This window comes from Tiliqua scincoides, chromosome 5 (genome assembly GCF_035046505.1).
Source record: "Tiliqua scincoides isolate rTilSci1 chromosome 5, rTilSci1.hap2, whole genome shotgun sequence".
In the NCBI taxonomy this organism is placed as follows: domain Eukaryota; kingdom Metazoa; phylum Chordata; class Lepidosauria; order Squamata; family Scincidae; genus Tiliqua; species Tiliqua scincoides.
This window is the reverse complement of record NC_089825.1, coordinates 98,221,930-98,246,106: the sequence shown is the minus strand read 5'-3', so window position 1 is coordinate 98,246,106 and position 24,177 is coordinate 98,221,930. Positions and strand designations below refer to the sequence as shown.

General features: G+C 44.2%; 4 protein-coding genes across 4 annotated transcripts; all 4 read right to left on the bottom strand.

The window, feature by feature from the left end:
- Positions 1 to 4,925: 4,925 nt before the first annotated feature.
- LOC136652517 (olfactory receptor 11A1-like) lies at positions 4,926 to 11,453 on the bottom strand. The gene is made up of 2 exons (XM_066629459.1): positions 11,418 to 11,453; positions 4,926 to 5,915 (listed from the first exon to the last, which is right to left on the bottom strand). The coding sequence occupies exons 1-2, from the start codon at positions 11,451 to 11,453 to the stop codon at positions 4,926 to 4,928; spliced, it is 1,026 nt and encodes a 341-aa protein (XP_066485556.1).
- Positions 11,454 to 11,779: 326 nt separating this feature from the next.
- Positions 11,780 to 13,985, bottom strand: LOC136652516 (olfactory receptor 11A1-like). The gene is made up of 2 exons (XM_066629458.1): positions 13,929 to 13,985; positions 11,780 to 12,769 (listed from the first exon to the last, which is right to left on the bottom strand). Exons 1-2 carry the CDS (start codon positions 13,983 to 13,985, stop codon positions 11,780 to 11,782), a joined length of 1,047 nt encoding a protein of 348 aa, XP_066485555.1.
- Positions 13,986 to 15,900: 1,915 nt separating this feature from the next.
- LOC136652515 (olfactory receptor 6N1-like) lies at positions 15,901 to 16,859 on the bottom strand. Its single transcript, XM_066629457.1, is given in 2 exon segments — positions 15,901 to 16,613; positions 16,616 to 16,859. Coding segments are annotated over 2 exon segments (957 nt in total).
- Positions 16,860 to 21,002: 4,143 nt separating this feature from the next.
- Positions 21,003 to 21,995, bottom strand: LOC136652514 (olfactory receptor 6F1-like). Its single transcript, XM_066629456.1, has one exon. The coding sequence runs from the start codon at positions 21,993 to 21,995 to the stop codon at positions 21,003 to 21,005; it is 993 nt and encodes a 330-aa protein (XP_066485553.1).
- Positions 21,996 to 24,177: the final 2,182 nt, after the last annotated feature.

Here is a 24,177-nt window from a genome sequence, read left to right as displayed (position 1 = left end):
ATCTAGAATCTGCAGTTACAATTAACTGCAGATCCAGGCTCCCCACTTCCTGCTAAACATCGATCTCGTCTTTTCAAATATTCAGGATGCAGCGGCTGATCTGTTGCAAGGTGTTGCAAGGTTCAAAAGCAAGACTCAGTAGTCAAGGGTGATCGTCTGCAAGCTTTTATTTCATTTCAGGGAATTAGAGGAGAGGTCCTCTCATGGATTGAGAACTGGTTGAAGGCCAGGAAACAGAGAGTGGGTGTCAATGGGCAATTTTCCCAATGGAGAGAAGTGAAAAGCGGTGTGCCCCAAGGATCTGTCCTGGGACCGGTGCTCTTCAACCTCTTCATAAATGACCTGGAGACAGGGTTGAGCAGTGAGGTTGCAAAGTTTGCAGACGACACCAAACTTTTCCGAGTGGTGAAGACCAGAAGTGATTGTGAGGAGCTCCAGAAGGATCTCTCCAGACTGGCAGAATGGGCAGCAAAATGGCAGATGCGCTTCAATGTCAGTAAGTGTAAAGTCATGCACATTGGGGCAAAAAATCAAAACTTCACATATAGGCTGATGGGTTCTGAGCTGTCTGTGACAGATCAGGAGAGAGATCTTGGGGTGGTGGTGGACAGGTCGATGAAAGTGTCGACCCAATGTGCGGCAGCAGTGAAGAATACTAACAAAATGGTTAGTATTATAATGCCATTGTACAAATCGATGGTAAGGCCACACCTGGAGTATTGTGTCCAGTTCTAGTCGCCGCATCTCAAAAAAGACATAGTGGAAATGGAAAAGGTGCAAAAGAGAGCGACTAAGATGATTACTGGGCTGGGGCACCTTCCTTATGAGGAAAGGCTATGGCGTTTGGGCCTCTTCAGCCTAGAAAATAGGCGCCTCAGGGGGGACATGATTGAGGCATACAAAATTATGCAGGGCAAAGTGGATAGGGAGATGCTCTTTACACTCTCACATAACACCAGAACCAGGGGACATGCACTAAAATTGAGTGTTGGGAGAGTTAGAACAGACAAAAGAAAGTATTTCTTTACTCAGCTTGTGGTTGGTCTGTGGAACTCTTTGCCACAGGATGTGGTGATGGTGACTGGCCTGGATGCCTCTAAAAGGGGATTGGACAAGTTTCTGGAGGAAAAATCCATTACGGGGTACAAGCCATGAGGTGGATGCGCAACCTCCTGATTTTAGAAATGGGTTATGTGAGAATGCCAGATGCAAGGGAGTGCACCAGGATGCAGGTCTTTTGTTATCTGGTGTGCTCCCTGGGGCATTTGGTGGGCCACTGTGAGATACAGGAAGCTGGACTAGATGGGACTATGGTCTGATCCAGTGGGGCTGTTCTTATGTTCTTATGTTTTTATACTTCCAGCAACAGGCATCTCAAGGGACTCCTGTCCAAAACATTGAGAGCGAGTATCAATCTTAACCAGACCCTTTATAACATTTTGGGTCCTTTGTTTGAAGATTTGAACTTCCCATTGGCTGAAGTTTAACATCATAGATGGGGCTAACTCTTAATAGGCTGTAGATAACCTTAGAGACACTTGATAGGTGGGCTTCAAGTTACAGATTTCCAAATATGGTAAAATTATACAATTAAACATATTGAATACAAAATTTTCAAGAACCAGTAGGGTGTGCTATAACCTTATTTTATTCAGAACTGGCCTTTTGGCAAGACTTCAGACCTATTTCTTGGCATACATCTCCTTTCCTGATCAGGATGGCCTTGCTTGAGCCGCCTGTTTTATCTCTCTTACATTCCTTCTTCTGTTTTCAGCAAAACACTGTGGGGCTCTCTGCCAACCTCTGTTAAGCAAGGTCCTTTTAACTATCCTTTAACAGTTTTATTCTATGTCTTAACTCTATTTGTGACCAGTTACTTTGAGTACGTTTAAGGGCTCTGTAGTGGTATATATTAAAACAAAAAAACTTTCACTGTATATAGGATTTCTCTTAAGAAATCCTTTTCTTATTTACCTTTAAACACATTGCATGTTCTCCATTTCAGTTGTAACTCAAACAGAGGCTTTCTCAACAATGTTTTTGCTTATCTAATTAAATGTATTCTTTTTCTAAACTCGTCTCTGCAGGTGTCTGTGTCCCACTAACTAAAACCCTATTTCAGCCTGCCAACTGATAAGCTTTCCCTGTAATACTAAGGCTTCATACTACAATGTTGCATATATGTATGTTTTCCCCACTTGTAACATCTTGGCTGGCCATATATTTCTGCCAAGAAGGAGTTTTTCTAATTTGAGATACAACTCCCCTTTCCAAATTCCACAGACTGTGAACCTAACAAAACAGCCTTCTGAACAGTTTCTCTGTGAGACTAACTATGATTTTTAGCTTGAAGTGGCTTTCACTATTCTATGTGTTTCTATGCTTTAATCAAACATTTAATAAAATCAGGCAGTTAAAACTTACTTCTAATAGCTACTATATGTTGGTTACACTTTAAGGACAAAGACTATATCCTTGGCACTTCTGTGAGACTTCTGTGAAAATAGCAAACAGGTTCCAAAATAATTCTTACAGTGTTTTAATGTAAGCCTTCTAGCTACACTGTCCTTTGCTCTAAAAAGCATGAAAGAATAACAGTTTTAAAAATGTAAACTGTCTTTGCTAAGATGGGTATTCTCCTGCCAAATAATGCCCATCTGCTCGTTGTCATCTGTCTTAGTTTGCTATTCAAACAGAGAGCCTTCAAAGACAGAAGTTTCCCTAGTATTTTCTCTTATCTTCTCACCTCCCTCTTACTTTCAAAGGGAATAGCCTTGTCTAAAATATGTGTTGTTCTTCTAAAATTTTATCTCTTGCTAGTGTCTAGCTAGACACCTTGTTATTTTGCCAAGAAGCAACCTTGACATTTAGCCAATTCAGCAGAGCAGCCAGTCTTCAATTTTTAAGCTTTCCCCTAAATGAAAATGGGGTGCTTTTAAGCTTTTAAATTTTAAGCATTTGCCCTAAGGGCATATTACCCTGGTCATCCTGTCACCTTCTATCAGACCCACTTTCCCTGCTTGATCTACCTTCATGGGTCAGTGATATTACCCTGTGTGTTCCCTTACCCTGAGGAAGCCTCCTGAGGCTGAAGCTCCCTCCCATTTACCTCATGCACCCCCAAAATAAAATACACATGGCAATTTAGTTGGTAGAATGGGACACTTTATTCATTAACATACACCAAGGGAAAAACTGCAGCAGGGTGCCCAAAACCCCACCCCCAGTACTGGAGAAACAGTGCTGTCTTCCTCCCCCATGAGTATATGGGTGTAACATCTGACTCAAGGCTGCACTCAGTGAAGCCCAAGTGAGCCTATCACAGCCACCCCTGAAGGGTTGAAGCGTCTGGAAGTGCAGACCAACAGGGAATGCCCTGTGGAGGCCTGGCCACTTCCAAGTCAGGGGGCTTGCCAGCCAGCCAGCCTCCCTGACCCAGACAAGCAATCCTGAGCAGTCCTGGCTCATCCTGTGACTTTCCTTACCTCAGAATGGGAAACCGGAGGATGATACCTACCCAACCTGCATGACCCTTCCAAATGGGTGGGGAGGGGGTTAGCCTAGCACTTAACCTCCACTGCCCGAACAGGGAACAAAACATTATGCAAACCCTGCTGCAGATCACTCTGGAAAGTATGAGCCCCAGCTTGTGACAGATGGACCTCATTGCTTCTGAACAAGGCTGGCTGGTCAAATCCAATGTCAGGATAAGGATGATTGCCCTGCCTTGAGCTGAAATGATCCTCCCCGGGCAGGCACTGATCTTCTTCCTGGATATCTCTAACTTCTGCAAGTGTTCTGAACCATCCTCCGTCTTCATCATAAGGGAAAATAAGCGGAAGACATCATTCTGATCTTTTAACTGTATGATTATTGTTTCGAAAAAAATACGAAGCAGAATTTTAAGCTTCAGCTGAAACTTTGGGTTATATTCTCAGCATCGTGAGCCTTGGGGTGGTTGCAATAATGTCAATGTCCTTTCTCATGGTCAATTGAGCTTCAAACACAACTCTTTCATTCCTTAATCAAATATCTTCACATCTTTAACTGTGCAAAATAATAATACAACTGGGCAGCCTAATCCTATCCAGGGGTGGTGCAGCAGGGCCACATGGTCAATGCTATATCCAGCACTGGAATTGAACAGGCTGGAAGATTCCTCAGGGTAACATTTGTTCCCTTTCCCTGTGTGAAGCACCAGCCTGCTCAATGGGGCTACTCAAATCTGCATGAGTGAATTCACTGGCTCAAGTCTGACAAGCCCCATGTAGACTTTTCAGGCCTGGGATGAAGGAAATGGTAGAGGCTATTTTTATCCATATCCTGTTCAGAAAAGCCAGCTTTCTGTTTACCCAATGGATCTTTTCCTTTTCCTCCTCTAAGAATTCTTGGCCTTTTTTCTCTTCTTCCAATCCTGCTGATCCTGTCTGAATTAACCTAAGAAAAGAACTTATGTGATGATTTCCTATAGCACTGAAGGACTTATCCCACAATCCTATGATTTGCTAGTACTGGCCATCATAAAAGTGCCATAAAGCACTTTTCAACAAATTGTGTGAAAGGAACCCTGGCAGAAAAGTCTTCGCCATCCCACCAAGAGCAGCGGGGTGTGTGTGGAGAGGGAGTGTACCAGGGTAGGAGGACAGCAGCAAGGAGGGTGGATGAGATCCAGTAGGGACCTGCATTACAGCAGGAGGATTTGCAGTGGTACAGGTTACCCAGCTGACATATCAGAGGCTGCTGTCCTAACCACACTTTCCTGAGAGTAAGCCCCACTGAACAAAATAGGACTTACTTCTGAGTAGACCTGGTTAGGATTGTAGCCTAAGGCTCTAATTCCAGTCACACTTAATCCCACTGAACAGCATGTGGTTTATTTAGCCACTAATTCTGAAATGAAAGCAGAGAATTTAATGCACACCAATTTATTCTACTCGGGAGGCACGACACTGGGCTCGCTGAAGTCTTATGAAATAAAGAACACTTTGAACAGATTTCTTCAGAGCTTCTTTAATCTCCTTGTTTCGCAGGCTGTAGATCAAGGGATTGGCAAAAGGAGTACATGCAGTATATAGGACGGAGAGGATTTTGTGTAAAGCATGTGGCATCTTGTGTTTTGGCAACATATACACTATGATTAGGGTCCCATAGAACATGGTAACAACAATGAGGTGGGAAGAGCAGGTTGAGAATGCTTTCTTCCTCCCAGCAGTGGATGGAATACGCAGGATGGTGGAGATCACAAAAACATAGGAGGCCAGTGTAAACAAGAATGGTGGGAAAGTGGACAATGAGGAGAATACTAAAATTGTCCACTCTATTATGTACGTCTCACTGCAGGTAATTTCCAGAAGAGGTGAAAGATCACAGAAGAAGTGGTCAATTTCATTGGGGCCACAAAAGGTTAATGTTGACACAAGGTACAACATGACGTACATGGATGAGAACCCGCTAACCCATGATCCAGCTGCCAGGCTAAGGCATACCTTGTCTTTCATGATCATCGCATAGTGTAGCAGTTTGCAAATGGCTAGATACCGATCTAAGGACATCACTGCTAGGAGACAACATTCTGTAACGGCCAGGGAGCAAAAAACATAAAACTGAATCAAACAACCCCAAACAGAAATGGTTTTGTCTCCTCTTGCAAAGCTAGCAAGGACTTTGGGCAGGATGTTGGAGGTGTAGCAGATCTCCAACACTGACAAGTTTCCCAATAAGAAGTACATGGGGGTGTGAAGATGACCATCAGTCACAATGAGGGCTATGATGAGGATGTTCCCTGCCATGGTTAATATGTAGATCAGGAAAAACAGCAGAAACAGCAGGCTCTTGAGTTCTTGAAGATCTCCAAACCCCAGGAGAATGAATTCTGTGAGGAGTGTATGATTTCCCTGATGGTTCTTCTCTTCCTCCTAAAGACAATTTAGTGTGGTTTATGATATAGCATCATAGGAACTTATGACATTTTAGCAGTAGCAGACCTTCCCAGCCCTGCACCCCAGAGCAAAGATCTGCGATGGCACCCCCCCACGGGATGCCACTGCCCTCTGTGTAAAAATCTGCCCACCCAGTTACCTGGAGCTCATGGCATCTTGCACAACTCCAGGACACATCGAGAAAGCTTCCTGAAGATTCCCCCGTGCTTGAAACTGGCAAACTGGAAGCACAGTTTCCAAATGCGTTTGGCGCATAAGTGAGGCTTCCGTGGGATCCTGAAGGTGCACGAGTTTCCGCACCCGTGGCATTTACCCCATCAAGTGAATAGCATGTCCACCACTGCATTTTAGGTCTTTATTAAGAGGGCATGTTCTTGTGAAACAGCAGCTTCTTATAGGGGAGGAAATAGCTTTTTTGAAAGCAAAAAGGAGGTTGGACTTCTTGTCTTGCTGGCTTTCTTGCTGCAGAATATAGGTATATTACCCCTTATCTGGAAGTCTGAGAATCAGAATGCTTTGAAATCTGGATCTTTATGAGCACAGACACGTGACCTCACGTAATGGGCTCTGGGTGCCGACCAGCATAGTGCTGGGGAAGCTTCCCAGCCAAGGAAGCTGGCCTCGCTGTGTGGCTCCAAACCAGAAGGCAATGTGAATGGCACAGAAGGCCCTACAGAGCTGAGTGGGTGGACTTTCAGTGAAGGATAGGAGGGGGCAAGCTGAGGGCCTCACCCAAGTGAGGAGTGGGCAGCAGGTGTGCAGACTGCACAAGCCAATGGCTTATTTTCCTGCGTGAGGAATTGCGTTCATTTCCACATATCTCTAGCCAAAAGGTCCTTTGGTGTATGTAGGATGATGCCTTACATGGGACTTGTGCGCATTGAGATTTGGGTCCCTTCCCATTCCCAAGAAATCTCATTATTTTTCTTCAAATATTCCAAAATGCAGAAAAATCCACAATCTGGAACACTTCTGCTCCCAAGCATTCCAAATAAGGGATACTCAACCTGCATTTTGAGGGGATCATGATGTGCCCTGGCCTTGCTCCTCGTCAGCGATGCAGGAGATCCTGTGAATCTGGTTGGCAACACTAGTTTAATGCTACATCAGAACCAGCCTGAACCCCTTGGTGCAGTTTGCATCTCCTCTATACAAAACTCCCTACATGTAGAAAACTGTGTATTTTCCTGAGTTCTGCTATCTTTATTTTTTAAACACAGGGGAGCATTCAACTGCACGTTTCTCCATGCCTTTAGACCAGGGGTGTCCAAAGTTTTTGGCAGGAGGGCCACATCATCTCTCTGACACCCTGTTGGGGGCCAAATTAATTTGCATTTCAAATTTGAATAAATTTACATAAATGAATATATTAAAGATGAACTTATATGAATGAATGAAGGTCTTGCAGTAGTTCAAGGCCTATAAAAGGCCTTGCACAAAGCAAGGCTGCCCTTTCCTTTCCTGCTGCTACTGCATCACAGACGTGAAACAACAAGCAGTGGAGGGAGCCGTCATCCCACAGCTCACTCGAGAGGCCAAACAGTTGCCCTCACACTGAGAGCAGTTGCATCGGGCCAGTGTGGGCTCCAACAAATCTCTGGAGGGCCAGAGGCTCATTGGAGGCTAGGGGCTCCCTAAGGGCCACATAGAGAGGCCTTGAGGGCCGCAAGTGGCCCCCGGGCCAGGGTTTGGGCACCCCTGCTTTAGACTGAGGTGGTACAGTCCTGCATGGTTTATACCATGTGATTATGTCATTCCGTTCTTAATCTATCTGCTTCTTACAAATTAATGCCCTCTTTAGCTCTATTACTGTTTTTACCAACTGACATCAGTTTTGATCATCTTTGAGTTTCCCTTGATCAGGTAGAAATCTACTGTTTGCTCTAATGCACCAGGTTCTGCCTTACCTCATCAGCCTGTTTTACGGGAGATGTTGATTCCACGTTGTTCTTTATCAAATCCATTTGTTTCAATGTTTTCATTCATTTAATTACTAGGAATATCTAATGGGGTGCCTGTTACCTGTTCTTCTTCTTCTTGTGTTGTAGTCATGTTATATATTAAGTGAGTTTCTTTCCCCAGGGGATACATGTCCCTTATGTTCAATTGTATGCTTCTTCTTGATTTATGAACTCTTCCTTAGGGCTGTGGCATATGGGATTAATTGACAATACATGCTTAGATTTTAGTGCCATCAATATTAGGGATGTCATTATTTTAAGAATGTCATGACCCCCATGGAAATTAGGTAGTGAGAGTAACAAATATAATGCTGATGGGAGCCTACCACACAAACAAATCAAATAAAGAAAAAAGTGAATAACATACAATCAAAGAAGCAATTGGAAAGATTATAACATCAAACTGAGGATGACTAAGGCTGCAATCCTAACCAAACTTTCCTGAGAGTAAGCCCCAATGAACAAAATAGGACTTACTTCTGAGTAGACCTGGTTAGGGTTGTGCCCTAAATTCCTCTTGGAATGTTGGCACACTGAAGGTTGAACTACATGTTGCACAGGAGACCATCTTTTGTGCTCCTTTCAAGTGGATTCCTGCCCAATCACCATCCTTTGCAATCACTTCCCACCCTTCCCAATTTCCCATAAACCTCTTAATCCCTTCCTTCTCTTTTGTCACCTGACTCACCTACACTATTTTTCAGTCTCCCAGCCTTACTCATGCTTTTGATGGCAGAGGGAGCAAAGAATGTATCTCCTTGTCCCCTGTGTTATTCCAGTGGTATATCAGAGCAATGTTGTACCAGAACCAAGCTATAGGGGAAATAAGAGACCTCCCTTCCACCCTCCAGCCACCTCTAAGCAAGCAGCAACAAAGTAGGCATGTTAGTGGAAAGGATGGTACTGCCATGGTGGGCTGTTATGGTGTTCCGGCACCTTTTTTCCCCCCACTAGCTCCATCCTTTTTTTTTTTTTTTTTTTTGAACTGCTGGCTAGGGCGAGATTTGAACCTCCAACCCCCTGCTCCACAGCCCAGCACACACCTGTTGTCAAAAATACTTTTTGCACTGCTGGCTAAGGCAGGATTCAAACCTCTGACCTTGTGCTCCATAGCCCCACACCCTCTCCATTGGGTTATAGGAACTCCTGTAGTCAAACAGCTCAGAACTAATATATAAGGTCTTGAACCCAGCTGGTGGCCATCAGCACCTCAAGTATTAGTTCCAAACACTTTGAGTCTAAGAGCTCCTATGGCTCAATTGCTAAAGTGCTGGTCTGTGGAGCCAGAGGCTAGGGGTTCAAATCCCTATGAGGAATATTTTTTTTTAGGTGGGGAGGTATTCAATGGCTGCAAATATAAAGGTTGGTTGCCAGTTGCCAAAAGGGGGGACAGTTGAGGCTGCAAAACTCCTCAAAGTTCAGTCCCAGGCAGGCTTTTTTTTTTTTTTTTGCCTTTTTTTTTTTAAGTCTCAGGACTTAACCCACAGCCTCCAGCAGGGGGCTCACTTCAGGAGCTACGGCAGCAGTTACCAGCCAGGACAGGTGTTCTGAACCCTCCTCCCTGAAGTGTCCTGTAGGAGATACATGCACGCACATAATCATCAAAGACTATGGGGGGATCCTGTATTTGGAGCCCTCCCTATCTCAGCACAAGAGACTGAGAGCCTGAAAGGTTCAAGGCAGACACTCCCAATGGGTGATGGGGTAGACCTGATCCCTGCCAGGTCTTTCCCACCCCTCTATGTTTCACTCCAGCTGTGGCAGGAGTGCTTTTGCTATCAGGGAGCTCACATGGGATGGACGTGTGTGTGTGTGTGTAGTTAGTGACTACGTCTAGTTGTATCTTATTACTTATTTCTCCAATAAAAATGGTTTAAAAATAAATAAATAAAAGATTAACAAGTTGTGAGTTCCTGCACATTTTTTTTAAAAATTATTTTACAAAAAAAGCACTGGTTATAGTGCCTACCAAACTTTTCCAAACTAAGGAATGCAAACTTTTGGCCGAAACCAAAGGGACAGTTATACCAGCAGAAAGTGCTTTCCAACAGCATAATGCTCTTTGAAGGTGTCACAAACACAATACTGCCAGAGAGCATGGCCTGGCTGCTGCAGGAAGTGGCGAGCGGCCAAGTCTACATGGACATCTGCTACCTGAGGTAAGGCTGTGCAGAGGCCAGGCTGAAGTTGGGAAGGGAGCAGAATGGATGCAGGTGGGCAGAAAGGTGTGGCAATGGGGGCAGGGATGAGGGCCGCTTGGGCCCAGGAAGGGGTGGGTTCAGTGGCAGTGACACCTGCAGAATCCTGACCCCCTTCCTGGGCCTCATCTGCCTTGGGGTCAACAATGACTTGTGCCAGCAATATTGCTGGCACAGGTCTGAGTTGACACACTGGGCCCACAGGGGCTTATCCTGGGGCAAAGGAACAAATGTTCCCTTACTCTGAGGAGACCCCCTGAGGCTGGAACTCCCCTGCAAGATTCAGTGGATGCTGCATTGGCACCCTTGCCTTACCAAATGAGGTGTTGTAGTGGTTTGGGCAGCCCGGTGGACATATCTAAGCCTCTAATCCCAGTCACATGGACAGCCCACTCTGAAGTCCTGGTGGTGCCCAAGTCACAGTGGCACCAGAATGGCTGTGGCTGTATCCTATGGGACTGGGGCAGCCATCAGAGTCTCTCAGGGTAAGGGAATGTTTGCTTCCTTATCCCGGGTAGAATGTAGCTGGCAACAATGGGTCTTCTCGGAGCTCCACCAGCTATTGAACTGATGCAGAACCGAGGAGACCTTGGTTGGGAATTTCAGCCAGGGAGGGGGCATAGGATTTGGTGGCAGAGTCTGCTGCCGTCCCTGACCCCATCCATGGCCTGATTCTTCCTCTGACCCTCCACCCCAACCCAGTTCAGCTCCCTCCATGCTTCCCCCTCCCTCCCCCAGCCCTGAAAAGCTTCCACATCAGCCGTCTGGAGGAATTACTGCTGGGATCGCTCCAGCATTGTCTTTTTGGCACTGAGGTCCAGCACCAACTGGCGCTGGACTCAGTGATGGCCCAGTGGGCTTATTCGTGGTGCAGCAGTACCTTACAGCATTTTGCAAGAATGGTTGCAAGATAGGATTGGGCCTTTAGTCCCATTCAACTCCATGTGGCTTATTTCTAAGTCAATAGGAACAGATTTGTGCTGAAATGCTCAATCCTGTTTTTCTGGAGTGACTTTAAACAACCATTTTCCCCATGCACCACCCAATATAAAACATATAAGGCTGATAGAATGGGGCACTTAATTAATTAATGTGCACTAAAGGAAAAAGTGCAACAGCGTGCCTTAAACTCCACCCCCAATTGTGAAGGTACTGAATGAGGGAAACGGTTGTGTCTTCCTCCCCCATGAGTATATGGGTGTATCATCTGATTCAAGGTTGCACTCAGTGAAGCCCAAGAGAACCTATCACAGCCAACTTGTAGGGGTTGAGGCAGCTGGAAGTGCAGACCAACAGGGAATGCTTTGCATTGGCTTTACCGCTTCCAAGCCAGGGGGCTTGCCAGCCAGCCTCATCAAGCCGGAAAAGCAAACTTGAGCGATCCTGGCCCAGCCCTTGACTTTGATTACCCCAGAATGGATGCTGGATGATGGCACCTACTTAGCCAATATTTTACCTTGCAAATTAGTAATACAAGAAAGTCAAGTTCCTCAAATGCAGCAGGAAATTATCACAGAACTTCTTTTCTTAGGTCACGCTAGACAAAATGTGCAAAGTTAGGAAGATGAGAAATAAGGTGAAGCATTCTGGGGGGGGACGACATTTGGTAAACTGAAATATGAGTTGGCCAAAAACAGCCACGAATTCAGAACAGAAAGTAGAGGTTTTAATGCACACCAATTTATTCTACTCGGGAGGCACGACACTGGGCTCGCTGAAGTCTTATGAAATAAAGAACACTTTGAACAGATTTCTTCAGAGCTTCTTTGACCTCCTTGTTTCTCAGGCTGTAGATCAAGGGATTGGCAAGAGGAGTACATGCAGTATATAGGACGGAGAGGATTTTGTGTAAAACACGTGGCATCTTGTGTTTTGGCAACACATACACTATGATTATGGTCCCATAGAACATGGTAACAACAATGAGGTGGGAAGAGCAGGTCGAGAATGCTTTCTTCCTCCCAGCAATGGATGGAATACGCAGGATGGTGGATATCACAAAAACATAAGAGGTCAGTGTTAACAAGAATGGTGGGAAAGTGGACAATGAGGAGAATACTAAAGTTGTCCATTCTATTATGTACGTCTCACTGCAGGTAATTTCCAGGAGAGGTGAAAGATCACAGAAGAAGTGGTCAATTTCATTGGGGCCACAAAAGGTTAATGTTGACACAAGGTACAACATGACATACATGGATGAGAACCCGCTAACCCATAATCCAGCTGCCAGGCTAAGGCATACCTTGTCTTTCATGATCATCACATAGTGTAGCGGTCTGCAGATGGCTAGATACCGATCTAAGGACATCACTGCTAGGAGACAACATTCTGTAACCACCAGGGAAGCAAAGACATAAAACTGAACCAAACATCCCCAAACAGAAATGGTTTTGTCTCCACTTGCAAAGCTAGCAAGGACTTTGGGCAGGATGTTGGAGGTGTAGCAGATCTCCAACAAAGACAAGTTTCCCAAGAAGAAGTACATGGGGGTGTGAAGATGACCATCAGTCACAATGAGGGCTATGATGAGGATGTTCCCTGCCATGGTTAATATGTAGATCAGGAAAAACAGCAGAAACAGCAAACTCTTGAGTTCTTGAAGATCTCCGAACCCCAGGAGAATGAATTCTGTGAGGAGTGTTTGATTTCCCTGATGGTTCTTCTCTTCCTCCTAGAGGTAAGTTTAAGATATGACATCATAGGAACTTATGACATGTCTGCCACTGCATTTTAGGTCTTATAATCTATTAAGAGGGCATGTTCTTGTGAATCAGCAGCTGCTTATAGGGGAGGAAATAGCTTTTCTGAAAGCAAAAAAGGAGGTTCTACCTTAATCTCAGACAACACTCCCTCCATCTCAGCAGGAAAAAAAATGGGTGTGAAGGTCTTTGCTGAGCAGAAACAATGAGACAACTGTGTTTTTTTTTATTCCCCCATCACCCCCCCAGCTCTATTATCGTTTTTACTGACTATTGGCAATTTTGATCTACTTTGAGCTTCCCTTGATCAGTTCAGTTTTTTTCAGCTTGGACTATTTCATTACTCTAGCCCAGGGGTCTCCAAACCTCGGCCCAGGGCCCAGATGTGGCCCACAACATCCCCTATCCAGCCCACGGCAACTCTGGTCCCCTGCAAGAAGTGACTTTTTGGGCTGTCTGAAGGCCTTAGGCTTTCTGAAGCTTTCTAATGTATTTTTTTACATTTTATATTTAAAATTTATTTATTTTTCCGGCCTTCAACACTATGCCATATATTTGATGTGGCCCTCTGGTCGAAAAGTTTGGAGAACTAGGAAAAGGAGCATAAAGCATAATACGCTGAAGACACTACAGAGCAACTGCTAAAACGATCTATTTCAAATTCTCACTGTCATGTTTTGCAGGAGAATGCATTCTGTGAGGAATGTTTGATTTCCCTGATGGTTCTTCTCTTCCTCCTAGTGGCAAGTTTAACATATGACATCCTAGGAACTTATGACATGTCCACCACTGCATTTTAGATCTTATAATCTATTAAGAGGGCATGTTCTTGTGAATCAGCAGCTGCTTATAGGGGAGGAAATAGCTTTTCTGAAAGTAAAAAAGGAGGTTCTACCTTAATCTCAGACAACACTCCCTCGATCTCAGCAGGAAAAAAAAATGGGTGTGAAGGTCTTTGCTGAGCAGAAACGATGAGACAATTTTTTTTTGTTTTTTTTCTCCCATCCCCACCAGCTCTATTATCGTTTTTACTGACTATCGGCAATTTTGATCTACTTTGAGCTTCCCTTGATCTGGTAGTAATCTGTTGTTTGCTATTTCACCAATCTATTGCACCATGTTCTTCCTTACCTCATCAGCCTGTCGCACGAGAGATGTAGATTCCAGATTGTTCTTTATCAAGTCCATTTATTTCAAGTTTTTCATTCATTTAACTATTACAAATATCTAACGGGGTACCTGTTACCTGTTGTTGTTCTAGTTGAGTATTCATGTTATATATTAAATGAGTTCCCTTCCCTAGGAGATACAAATCTCTTATGATCAATTATATGTATTTTCTTAACTTATGAACTCCTCCTTAGGGCTGTAGCAGATGGGATTTAATTATTGACAATACAGGTTTAGATTTTAGTGCAAACAATATCAGTGATCTCATTATTTTAAGAATGGTATGTCCCCCGTGGGAATTAGGTGGATGGAATAGCAAATATATTGCTGATGGGAACCCACTACACAAACAAAATAAAGTGAACAACATACAAGAAAAGAAGCAACTGGAAATCTTCTACAACCAAACAGAGGATGATTTGCAGGAGGCATCAAACTTCTTTTATAAAATTCCTCTTGGAATGTTGGCACACGGGCATCCCAATCCCAATGAAATTTAGGAGGTGCCTGGAGGTCTCCACAGGCTAAGGGGATACATATCCCCTTAGCCCAAGTAAAGACCCAGCCTACCCTTTTGTGCTTCTTGGGTCCGTACCAGCTATTTAGCTACCACAAATCCGCAAGCCCCATGTAATGCTGGGCAGGTCGGGAGAGGGATTAGGTTATGGCAGAGGTCTTCTCTGCCAATACTGCCCCCTCCCAGGCCTGATCTGCCCCATTCCAACCTCCCTACAAAACTGCCTCCTCCCCACCTCCAAAAAGCCCTCCTGCCACCTTGGCCTGGCTGCCACTGTAACTGGTCAGTGGCCAGGTCCACATGGCAATGGACACTGGAAGCTGCTGCCTGAGTTAAGGCTGTGCAGAGACCAGGATGGAGGTGGAAAGGTGGCAGTATGGGGTGAGGATGGACAGAATAGGGTGGCAATGAGGGCAGGTAGAAAGGCAGCTCGGAGCCAGGAAGGGGATGGGTTTAGTGACTGTGCTGACCTGACCCCTCTCCCGGGCTTGATCTGCTTTCGTGGGTCAAAGAGGACTTGTGCCAGCAATATCACTGGTGCAAGTCCAGCTTGACCCACTGGGTTCACAGGGGCTTTCACAGGGCAAGGGAACAGATATTCCCTTATGCTGAGGAATCCTCCAGAGGCCACAACTCCCTGCAGGATTCTGTGGACACTGTGTTGGCACCCCTGCATTACCACATGGGGAGCTGCAGTGGCAACTTCAATTTACTTTTATTTTGCCGACTGCAGTCTTGACAGATGATTCTGTCAGCCTGTCCCATACAACCTCTGTTTCTGAGTGAGCGGGAGTTCCACTTTATGATGGATCCCCCAGTTAAATACATCTGATTTACAGACATCCCAACTAATGGACAGCAATGTCTGCACTTTCACACAGGCACAGTTCATCTGGTCTTGTGCTTTTGCCCAGGCGTGACAGTGCTTTTCCAATTTATGTTTGTTCTGGCTTCTGGACAAATCTCTGGTAAAGAACCAGGACATAAGTAGGTGATTTATCCTATTGTTCTAGGAGAGTTAGCCCATTCCTCTTGGACTAGTTAAGACAAGGTAACAGAGTTCCACTTCATGCCGCCAGTGGCCATTTTGGGCCCTGTGGCACAGCCAGCGACCTGCTCCAGAGTAGGTAAGCCAGCACAGGGGGGTGGATTGTTGGTGGGGAGGGGAGGGGAGGGAGGAGCTATCTTTGAAGGCAATGGCTCATGCCAGATCTTATCCTCTCCTTTAAAAATCTCCCCTTCTGACAAGGTGAACTATACATCAGTACAAAGGAACAGTACTTCTTCTTGCTAGATTTACAATGAAGCCACAAGTATAAAAGTTCAGGGATATCACAGAAATAAACTGAAGATTTCAGAATGATAATGTAAGCTGATAAAGCATGCTCATGTAAATATGAGTTATTTTTATCCTTATCACCAAGAAATTTTTGAGAACCAATTGTGCTTGCTAAGACATTTCCGAAGGGCTTCTTTCACTTCTCTGTTTCTCAGACTGTATATGAGGGGATTGGCCAACGGTGTCAGGACAGTGTAAAAGAGAGAAAAGACTTTGTTTAATTCTTTCATCGTCTCACTCCATGGCATGACATAAACAGTTATCAAACTCCCATAAAATATTGTGACCACAATAAGATGAGATGAGCAGGTGGAGAAGGCCTTTTGCCTCTGTGTGGCCGATGGAATTCTTAGGATAGTGGAAATGATAAAAATATACGATGTCACAGTTAATAAAAAGGGGATCAGCGTGAACATGGAGGAAAAAATTGTCCCCAGAAGTTCTAGAGTGTGATTTTCACTACAGGCAAGCTCAATGACTGGAGTAAAATCACAGAAGAAGTGGTCAATTTCATTGGCACCACAAAATGTTAATCTTGACATTAAATGCAACAGAACTGCCATTGCCACAAATCCATTAACCCAAGATCCACCCGCTAAAGAGATACAAACTCTACTGTTCATAAGGGTTGAATAGTGTAGTGGTTTGCATATTGCTAAGTACCGATCATAAGACATCATGGCTAAGAGACCACATTCTGTGACTATGAGGGAAGCAAAGAAATAAAATTGAACTATGCAACCTGAAATCGAAATGGATCTGTTTTCAGTCAAGATGCTGGACAATATCTTGGCAGGATGGTGGTAGTGTAGCAGGTCTCTAAACAGGACAGATTCCCAAGGAAAAAGTACATAGGTGTATGAAGGTGATGATCTGAAACAACCAATCCTAAAATGATTAGGTTTCCTACCATGGTGAATGTATAGATCAATAAAAATAAGGGGAAGAGAAAAATGTTCAAGCCCTGGAGATCTCTAAAGCCTAGAAGGATGAATTCTGCCATCTCTGTTTGATTTTTCCATTCTGTGATGTCCATCACTTGCATCTAGACAAAGAAAATAAATGTGTGAAGTGATACATTGTGTGATAAACCATCTTTTTTAATGTTAAGACTTCACTTACGGCCCAATCCACCGTGGCCAAAGTGCTGGAGTCCTGCACACTGGCCCGGCAATGGCAATCATGAAAGGACCAGAAAGCAATTTGTAATGGCTGAGCGGAGGCAAGCACCAGCATGGAGGCCTGCACAGATGGGTGCTGGCCCCTCGTGCAGGCGGGAGAAGTACCGAGTGCTGGGGCTGGGAAGTGCAGTGCAGAGCAGTGCAGAGGCTCCATTCCAGGATGGGGGAAGGGCAGGAAGAGGTGCAATAGATGGGTAAGCAGACCATGCTTGGGGGGAAGGAATGGCAGCAGAGGCACTGCCAAATTCTATCCCCCCCTCCTGGGCCTGATCTGCCAACATGGGCTGCTTGGACCTGTGCCAGCAATTTTGCTGTTGCAGGTCCAAGCAGCCCCATAAGGGATGCTGGGGCTTTTCTTGGGGCATGGTTCTCTTATCAGACCTCCAGCAGCCTTGTTGCCTGCACAGGGTATATATTGGCAACCTTCAGTCTCGAAAGACTATGGTATCGCGCTCTGAAAGGTGGTTCTGGCACAGCGTCTAGTGTGGCTGAAAAGGCCAATCCGGGAGTGACAATCCCTTCCACACCGAGAGCAAGTGCAGTCTGTCCCTGGTCTGTCTCCCTGGCTATGGGCCTTCCTTCTTTGCCTCTTAGCCTCAGACTGTTGGCAAAGTGTCTCTTCAAACTGGGAAAGGCCATGCTGCACAGCCTGCCTCCAAGCGGGCTGCTCAGAGGCCACGGTTTCCCACTTGTTGAGGTCCATCCCTAAGGCCTTCAGATCCCTCTTGCAGATGTCCTTGTATCGCAGCTGTGGTCTACCTGTAGGGCGCTTTCCTTGCACGAGTTCTCCATAGAGGAGATCCTTTGGGATCCGGCCATCATCCATTCTCACGACATGACCGAGCCAACGCAGGCGTCTCTGTTTCAGCAGTGCATACATGCTAGGGATTCCAGCACGTTCCAGGACTGTGTTGTTTGGAACTTTGTCCTGCCAGGTGATGCCGAGGATGCGTCGGAGGCAGCGCATGTGGAAAGCGCTCGGTTTCCTCTCCTGTTGTGAGCGAAGAGTCCATGACTCGCTGCAGTACAGAAGTGTACTCAGGACGCAAGCTCTGTAGACCTGGATCTTGGTATGTTCCGTCAGCTTCTTGTTGGACCAGACTCTCTTTGTGAGTCTGGAAAACGTGGTAGCTGCTTTACCGATGCGCTTGTTTAGCTCGGTATCGAGAGAATGAGTGTCGGAGATCGTTGAGCCAAGGTACACAAAGTCATGGACAACCTCCAGTTGTTACAGGGTATAGCAGTGGCTTTTTCTGTGTCGCTGAATTGTGGTGCAGGAAGTTTGACTGAGATTGGACTGATAACCTAAGGAAAAGCAAATTAAATATTTTCTCATCATGAACAAACAACATGGTAGACCTCTTGTTTAAGAAACTACTCTTGGTGTTGACACTAAGAAAATGCCAACAGAAGGTTAGCAGCCACTAGTTTCTTCAGGTGCCCTCAAATTTCACATGAAAGACAGTTCAAAGTTTTCTTCTTGGTTAAAACTGCTAAAAAATTTTGAAAGGAGCCTAAGGAATTTAGGGAACTGAATGGCATTTCTCAGTCAAGAATACAAGAAAAGGTCTCTTATATCAATCCAGAGATTCATCTGGTCCAGCATCAAAGGCCAATCAGTTGCCTCTGAGAGACCTACAAGCAGGAGATGGAGACTTATGTCTCTCCTGTTGTTATTCACCTGCATTCAGAAGATACTGCCTCTGGAAATAGTATATGTAGGTCATAGAAAAGAAAGCTTCACCCACAGTTCTATCAATGTTCTTCTATGGATTCATAAATCACATAGCCCAATGACATAAGACAAACCAGTTCATTTACTAGCATCATATAGTCTCCAACATCTTTCTTCTTCTGCAATAATATTCATGTAACTAAGGTTATGCCTTATTTTATATTGCATCCATATTCACATGAATTAACAAACACGATTAGGATGGATAATTAACTAAAGAGCAATGATATCAATTTTCACCTTCTTTGCATGTCTACAGATGGGCCAAAAGCACCATATTTTGCCAGGATCTTGACTCCTTCATGTCTTCGGTATATGCATATAGTGCTCATTGTGTGCTCTTATTTATGTTCTTCTGAACTGACTACCTTATTTGTTTCCTTGGTCTATATTCCATCAGCAAAGGAATAGAGGTCTCACATGACTCATTAAATGGAAAAATATCCTCTATGGTTCCATTTATGGAATTTGAAATTAGCAAGGAGAAATATATCCATACAAACATTGAAATAATCCTTTCACTCAGTTCCCCAAACAATGAACATTACAATATCTTGAACTAGGGATGGGAACTCAAGTCAGGTGACTCGAATCCAAGTCACAAAAACACATGATTTTTGCTGACTTGCGTCAGGTGTGTCAGTGACTCCAGCACTGACTCATGTCTGAGGCCACTGACTCAGAAATGAGTCCCCACATGTGCAGACTTGACTCTGTGTCTGGGTGCGCTTGCTTACTTTTTCTGCAGTGTGAAAGACCTTGTGGGGCCATCATTCAGACCGGGCAAGCAGCAGGGAAGTTCCAGCAAGGAGGCAGGGATGGGTTAATGCTTTTGCATCAAGTAGGAGGTTGGGGAGGAGGGAGTGAGTTTCCTTGTCCATCTCTGAAGGAACCAATAATCATTGGATCATTGGATGAAGGTTTTTTCCCCTGGATGACTGAGAATACAGGGGGTGGGGGCATTTCCTAGCCATAAACTCATGGCAGGACTCTAGCAGGCTCATTGAATGACTGACCATAATGGGACTAGTTCTGAGTAGAGCTGCAAAGGATTGGGTCATACTTTTAAGCCTCCCAGCTGCTGTGCGTGACACTCCTCCCTCTTGCCGCTTCTGTCCCCAATCTCACATAGTCCGTCCCACCTGCTTCTGCCTTGTTTACAGATTGGATGGGGACATCAGGGTAGTGTTTAAAGGGAACTCCAACACACACCCCAGAAGCAGCTTCATTTTGTCCTGCAGAGCTGAAGCTGAGGGTTTTTTTTATGGAAAAGACTCAGGACTCGAGTCTTTTAGAGTTCCCAAAATGCTCTGGGTGACTTAGAAAGTCCACCTGTTAGGATTTGGTTTTGAGTCAAGTTAAAGGGGGCAGAGACTCATGACTCAACTCAAGTCAAGCTGCACTGGATTTACTGATCTCTGTCTTGAACTTCCTAACAAGGCGGATGTCCTCATCCCCATTCAACTGTGTGTTCTCTCTGCTGGTGTGTACTTCACTTGAGTACAGGTTTAAACATCTTCCTCCTTTGGAGGAAAGGGAGTTCAAAAAGGGAGCAGAACTTTCATTGCAATAAACCTAGTCCTATAAATAAATATAAGAATAAATATAAGTTATAAATAAGAAGCCTAAAAATGCTAGACATCAACTCTTACTACCAGCAGCAGCAAACACAACAACAACAACAACAGCAACAACAACGACTTGAGAATTGAACATGGGTATCTCTAGGAGAAGAAGGTCAATATTGAGCTAATTGTCATTGGAGCTTTTGAAACAGTGCCTAAAAGTCTGAAGAAACACCTCAACATTCTTGGCCTGGAGCAAATCACACCAGCTCAACTCCAGAAAACTTCATTGCTTGGAAATGCAAGAATCCTACAACAATATGAGATCTCTGTGATTCCCAGAATTTTGGCTAGATCCTGAATTGCAGACTATAATCAGTCTAGCAGAGGCTGTGATGAATAAATTCTTCCAACCCACAATCTTCTATATAGGAGAGGCACAGGCATGTATTTACATATTTAAAATACTTTTTTATTTTTCCATTTCAACAAAGAAATTCATCATGTGGTTTACATAGCAAAATAAATTGTGGGACGAAATAGGTTCCTGTCCCAAAGGGGCTCACACTGAAAAACATATACAGATGCAAAAAAAAAAACAAAACACACACACACACACATTCTGGTAAAACACCGGTGATGCTACACTGGGATAAACAGCATAAATAAGTTTAAGTAGGTTTAGGACTCAGCTCACACTACCTTATTCTTGAAACAATAACTCGGTTTTCCTTTGGTCTTATAACCTGAATCACTTTGCCAATGGATGTTCTAATGGCCTCTTTCACTTCTCGGTTCCTCAGACTGTAAACCAGGGGGTTGACCAGGGGTGTCAGGATAGTGTAAAAGACAGAGAACACTTTGTTCAGCTTTCTCATTTTTTCTGGATTTGGGAGAACATAGACAATGATTAGGGTACTGTAATAGATGGTAACAACAATGAGATGCGATGAACATGTGGAGAAGGCCTTCTGCCTTCCAGTGGCAGATGGGATTCGTAGGATGGTGGTGATGATAAACATGTATGATGTCAGAGTCAATAAAAAGGGAGGCAGGGTGAAAATAGTCGAGAACACAAATCCCATCAATTCAAATCTGTGGTCTTCACTGCAAGCGATTTGTGCTACAGGAGCCAGATCACAGAAGAAATGGTCGATTTCATTGGGACCACAGAATGTCAATCTGGTCATCAGATACATCATTACTGACATGGCCAGGAACCCATTCATCCAAGACCCAACAGCCATGATAAGGCAGAGTCTGTCACTCATAACAGAGGCATAATGTAGGGGCCTACATATTGCTATATACCTGTCATAAGACATTATAGCTAGGAGGCCCAATTCGGTGAGCACCAAAGCAGTAAAGAAATAAAACTGGGCAATGCAGCCAGGAATGGAAATAGCTTTCTCCCCAGTCAAACCAGCAAGGATCTTGGGCAGGATGGTTGAAGAGTAGAAGGTCTCCAGGCAAGAGAGGTTTGCAAGGAAAAAGTACATGGGAGTGTGAAGGTTATTTTTTGCCACAACTAATACAACAATGAGGATGTTCCCAGCCATGGTGAGGATGTAAATCACTAGAAATAAGAGGAAGAGGACAACATTGAGATCCTGAAAATCTCCAAAACCCAGAAGAATTAATTCTGTGTTGATGGTTTGATTTCCCTCTTCTCTGATTGCCATCATCTGCATCTAGGGGGAGAAAAACAATACCGCAGTTCAGTGCAGTTTTAACCAAGAGCACCTATTACCTTCACTAAAATTTCTATTGAGAATGATTCTGAGCAGGCATCCATGACTGCCTCTCCCATTGCAGGATATGGTGCACATCCCACTGTCACAACTGTATCAGCAATGGAAAGTTGGATAGGATTGTGCCCTTAATTAAACTGAGTATATATGAACATTTTTGACAGTTAAACCTTGCACCAGTTCCCACCCACTGCATTTCTACCATCTTACATTTTTTCAGTGAATGTCTGTTGGACGTATATTCATTCAGAAATAACATCTCTCTCTCTCGCTTTCTCTTTGTGGAGACTAAACAGTGCATTCATTTCAATCTCATGTTAATGGATTTTTCAAAATTGTTAAACAATGTTTGCATCCCTTTCTCTCCTTTTCATTCACACTGATTCAAAGAGATCTTGTAACTAACACCAAAGCAAGAGAAACTAGTTATCTGAATGGTGTGATGACAATTTCAAATACTGGAAATCCACTCCAATGGTACCATTAAAAGCTGCGCCAGAGGGGAAGCAGGTCAAGCGATAAAGCCAAATAAACAGCATGAAACAGTCAGTTTAGAAATTATAGCAACTCTGAACTGTAATTATTATCTCTTGAGTGCTATCAGTATGATAATGCATAGAGAAGGTAAACTTATTTGCCACGTACTAGTTAAAACTTTGTTTACCTGTACTGCTGGAGTAAGGCTCTGCTCTTATTTAGTTTGCAGTGAAAAACTAGCAAAAAACCTATGATAGAACATAAATAGCTAATTCTTTAACACATTTGAACAAAAATAAAATTAAAATAAACATCAGAATGCCAGCAAACATTGTATATGATTGGGTAAAATTGGACAAAAGTGGAAAAGCATGTGGACCAATTTTGAAATGTGGTTATAATCAAAAATGCTGAAAGAACAATGAGCTGAAGGTCAAGTGGATGAAAGTCAGGGCACTGCTGTAAAAATCTCTCTGGGGTAATCGGTTAACCCCCAGTCTTGGAAGATGTTCTTCCCTTCACTTCCAGAGAAAGGTTATATGACCAAATGAAAAGACAACCAATATGACCGCAGATACATTAGGCTGCAATCTTATACACACTTCCCTGGAAGTAAGCCCTATTGAACACAATAGGGCTTATATCTGAGTAGACATGCAAACAATTGTGTTATAAGTTTTATGTAGCAACTATCAGCCCCATGGGAAAAATATATATATGCAATCAGTTTACAGTTCTATTCTCCTTCCATTCCTCCCTTCCATCTTTCTACTGGCTTTACAAGAACATTACATAGTTGCCCAGAGATTCTCAAACTAGTGCATCGCAATGCCGCAGTCAGAGAAGCTCTGTCTGTGTCCCTTTAAAGGGTGGGGAGGGGGAATGCGGCAACACAATCGGGGCAATCACACCGCAGTCAGGGCTTTTAGGGGCATTTTTACACTTAACTGAGCTCATGCTGGCCTCTGGGGTGGGTGTGGGGAACCCTGTGAACAGCCCTGCAGAGCTCCCCAAGCCTCGTAAAATCTAAAAATAGAGCTTGTGACCCTCTTCTGGTTTTGTGATCAAAAACTGGAAGTGGGTCGCAATTTTACTTTTAGATTTTATGAGACTTGGAGTGCCCTGTGGGGGTTTCCATGGGGCTCCCCAAACCCACCCCAGAGGCCAGTGCGAGCTCAGGTAAGTGTAAAAATGCCCCTGAAAGCTCTGGCAGTGGCGTAATCATCCCAATCACGCTTCTGCATCTCTCCTTCCCCCACAAAGACTGACAGATGCTTCCAAACTCCTGGAGAGTATCCTGGAGAGTTTGGGAATCAATGCAGTAACCTACAGAAACATCCAGAGGGTACCTTGGGTCCATCTTATAGTAAGGCAAGAGTGTCATTACTTTCCAGAGAGCAGCATGTTCTAATTCCTTGGTGGCCGTATGGTACTTTCTTCAGAAAACCAACATGAGCTTGATGAGAAAGAAGAAGGCCATCAATTCACAACTTTTTGCTGATAGAACCTCTTTAGAGTTCATGACTGGGAATGGAAGCCACAGGCATGGCCTATGCATCAAATCTTCCTGTAATGACTAACTTTTGTTCTGTGAAGCTTTTATTTACGGTAATTCCCCCTCCCTTTTTCTATCTTGGGAGTTGGT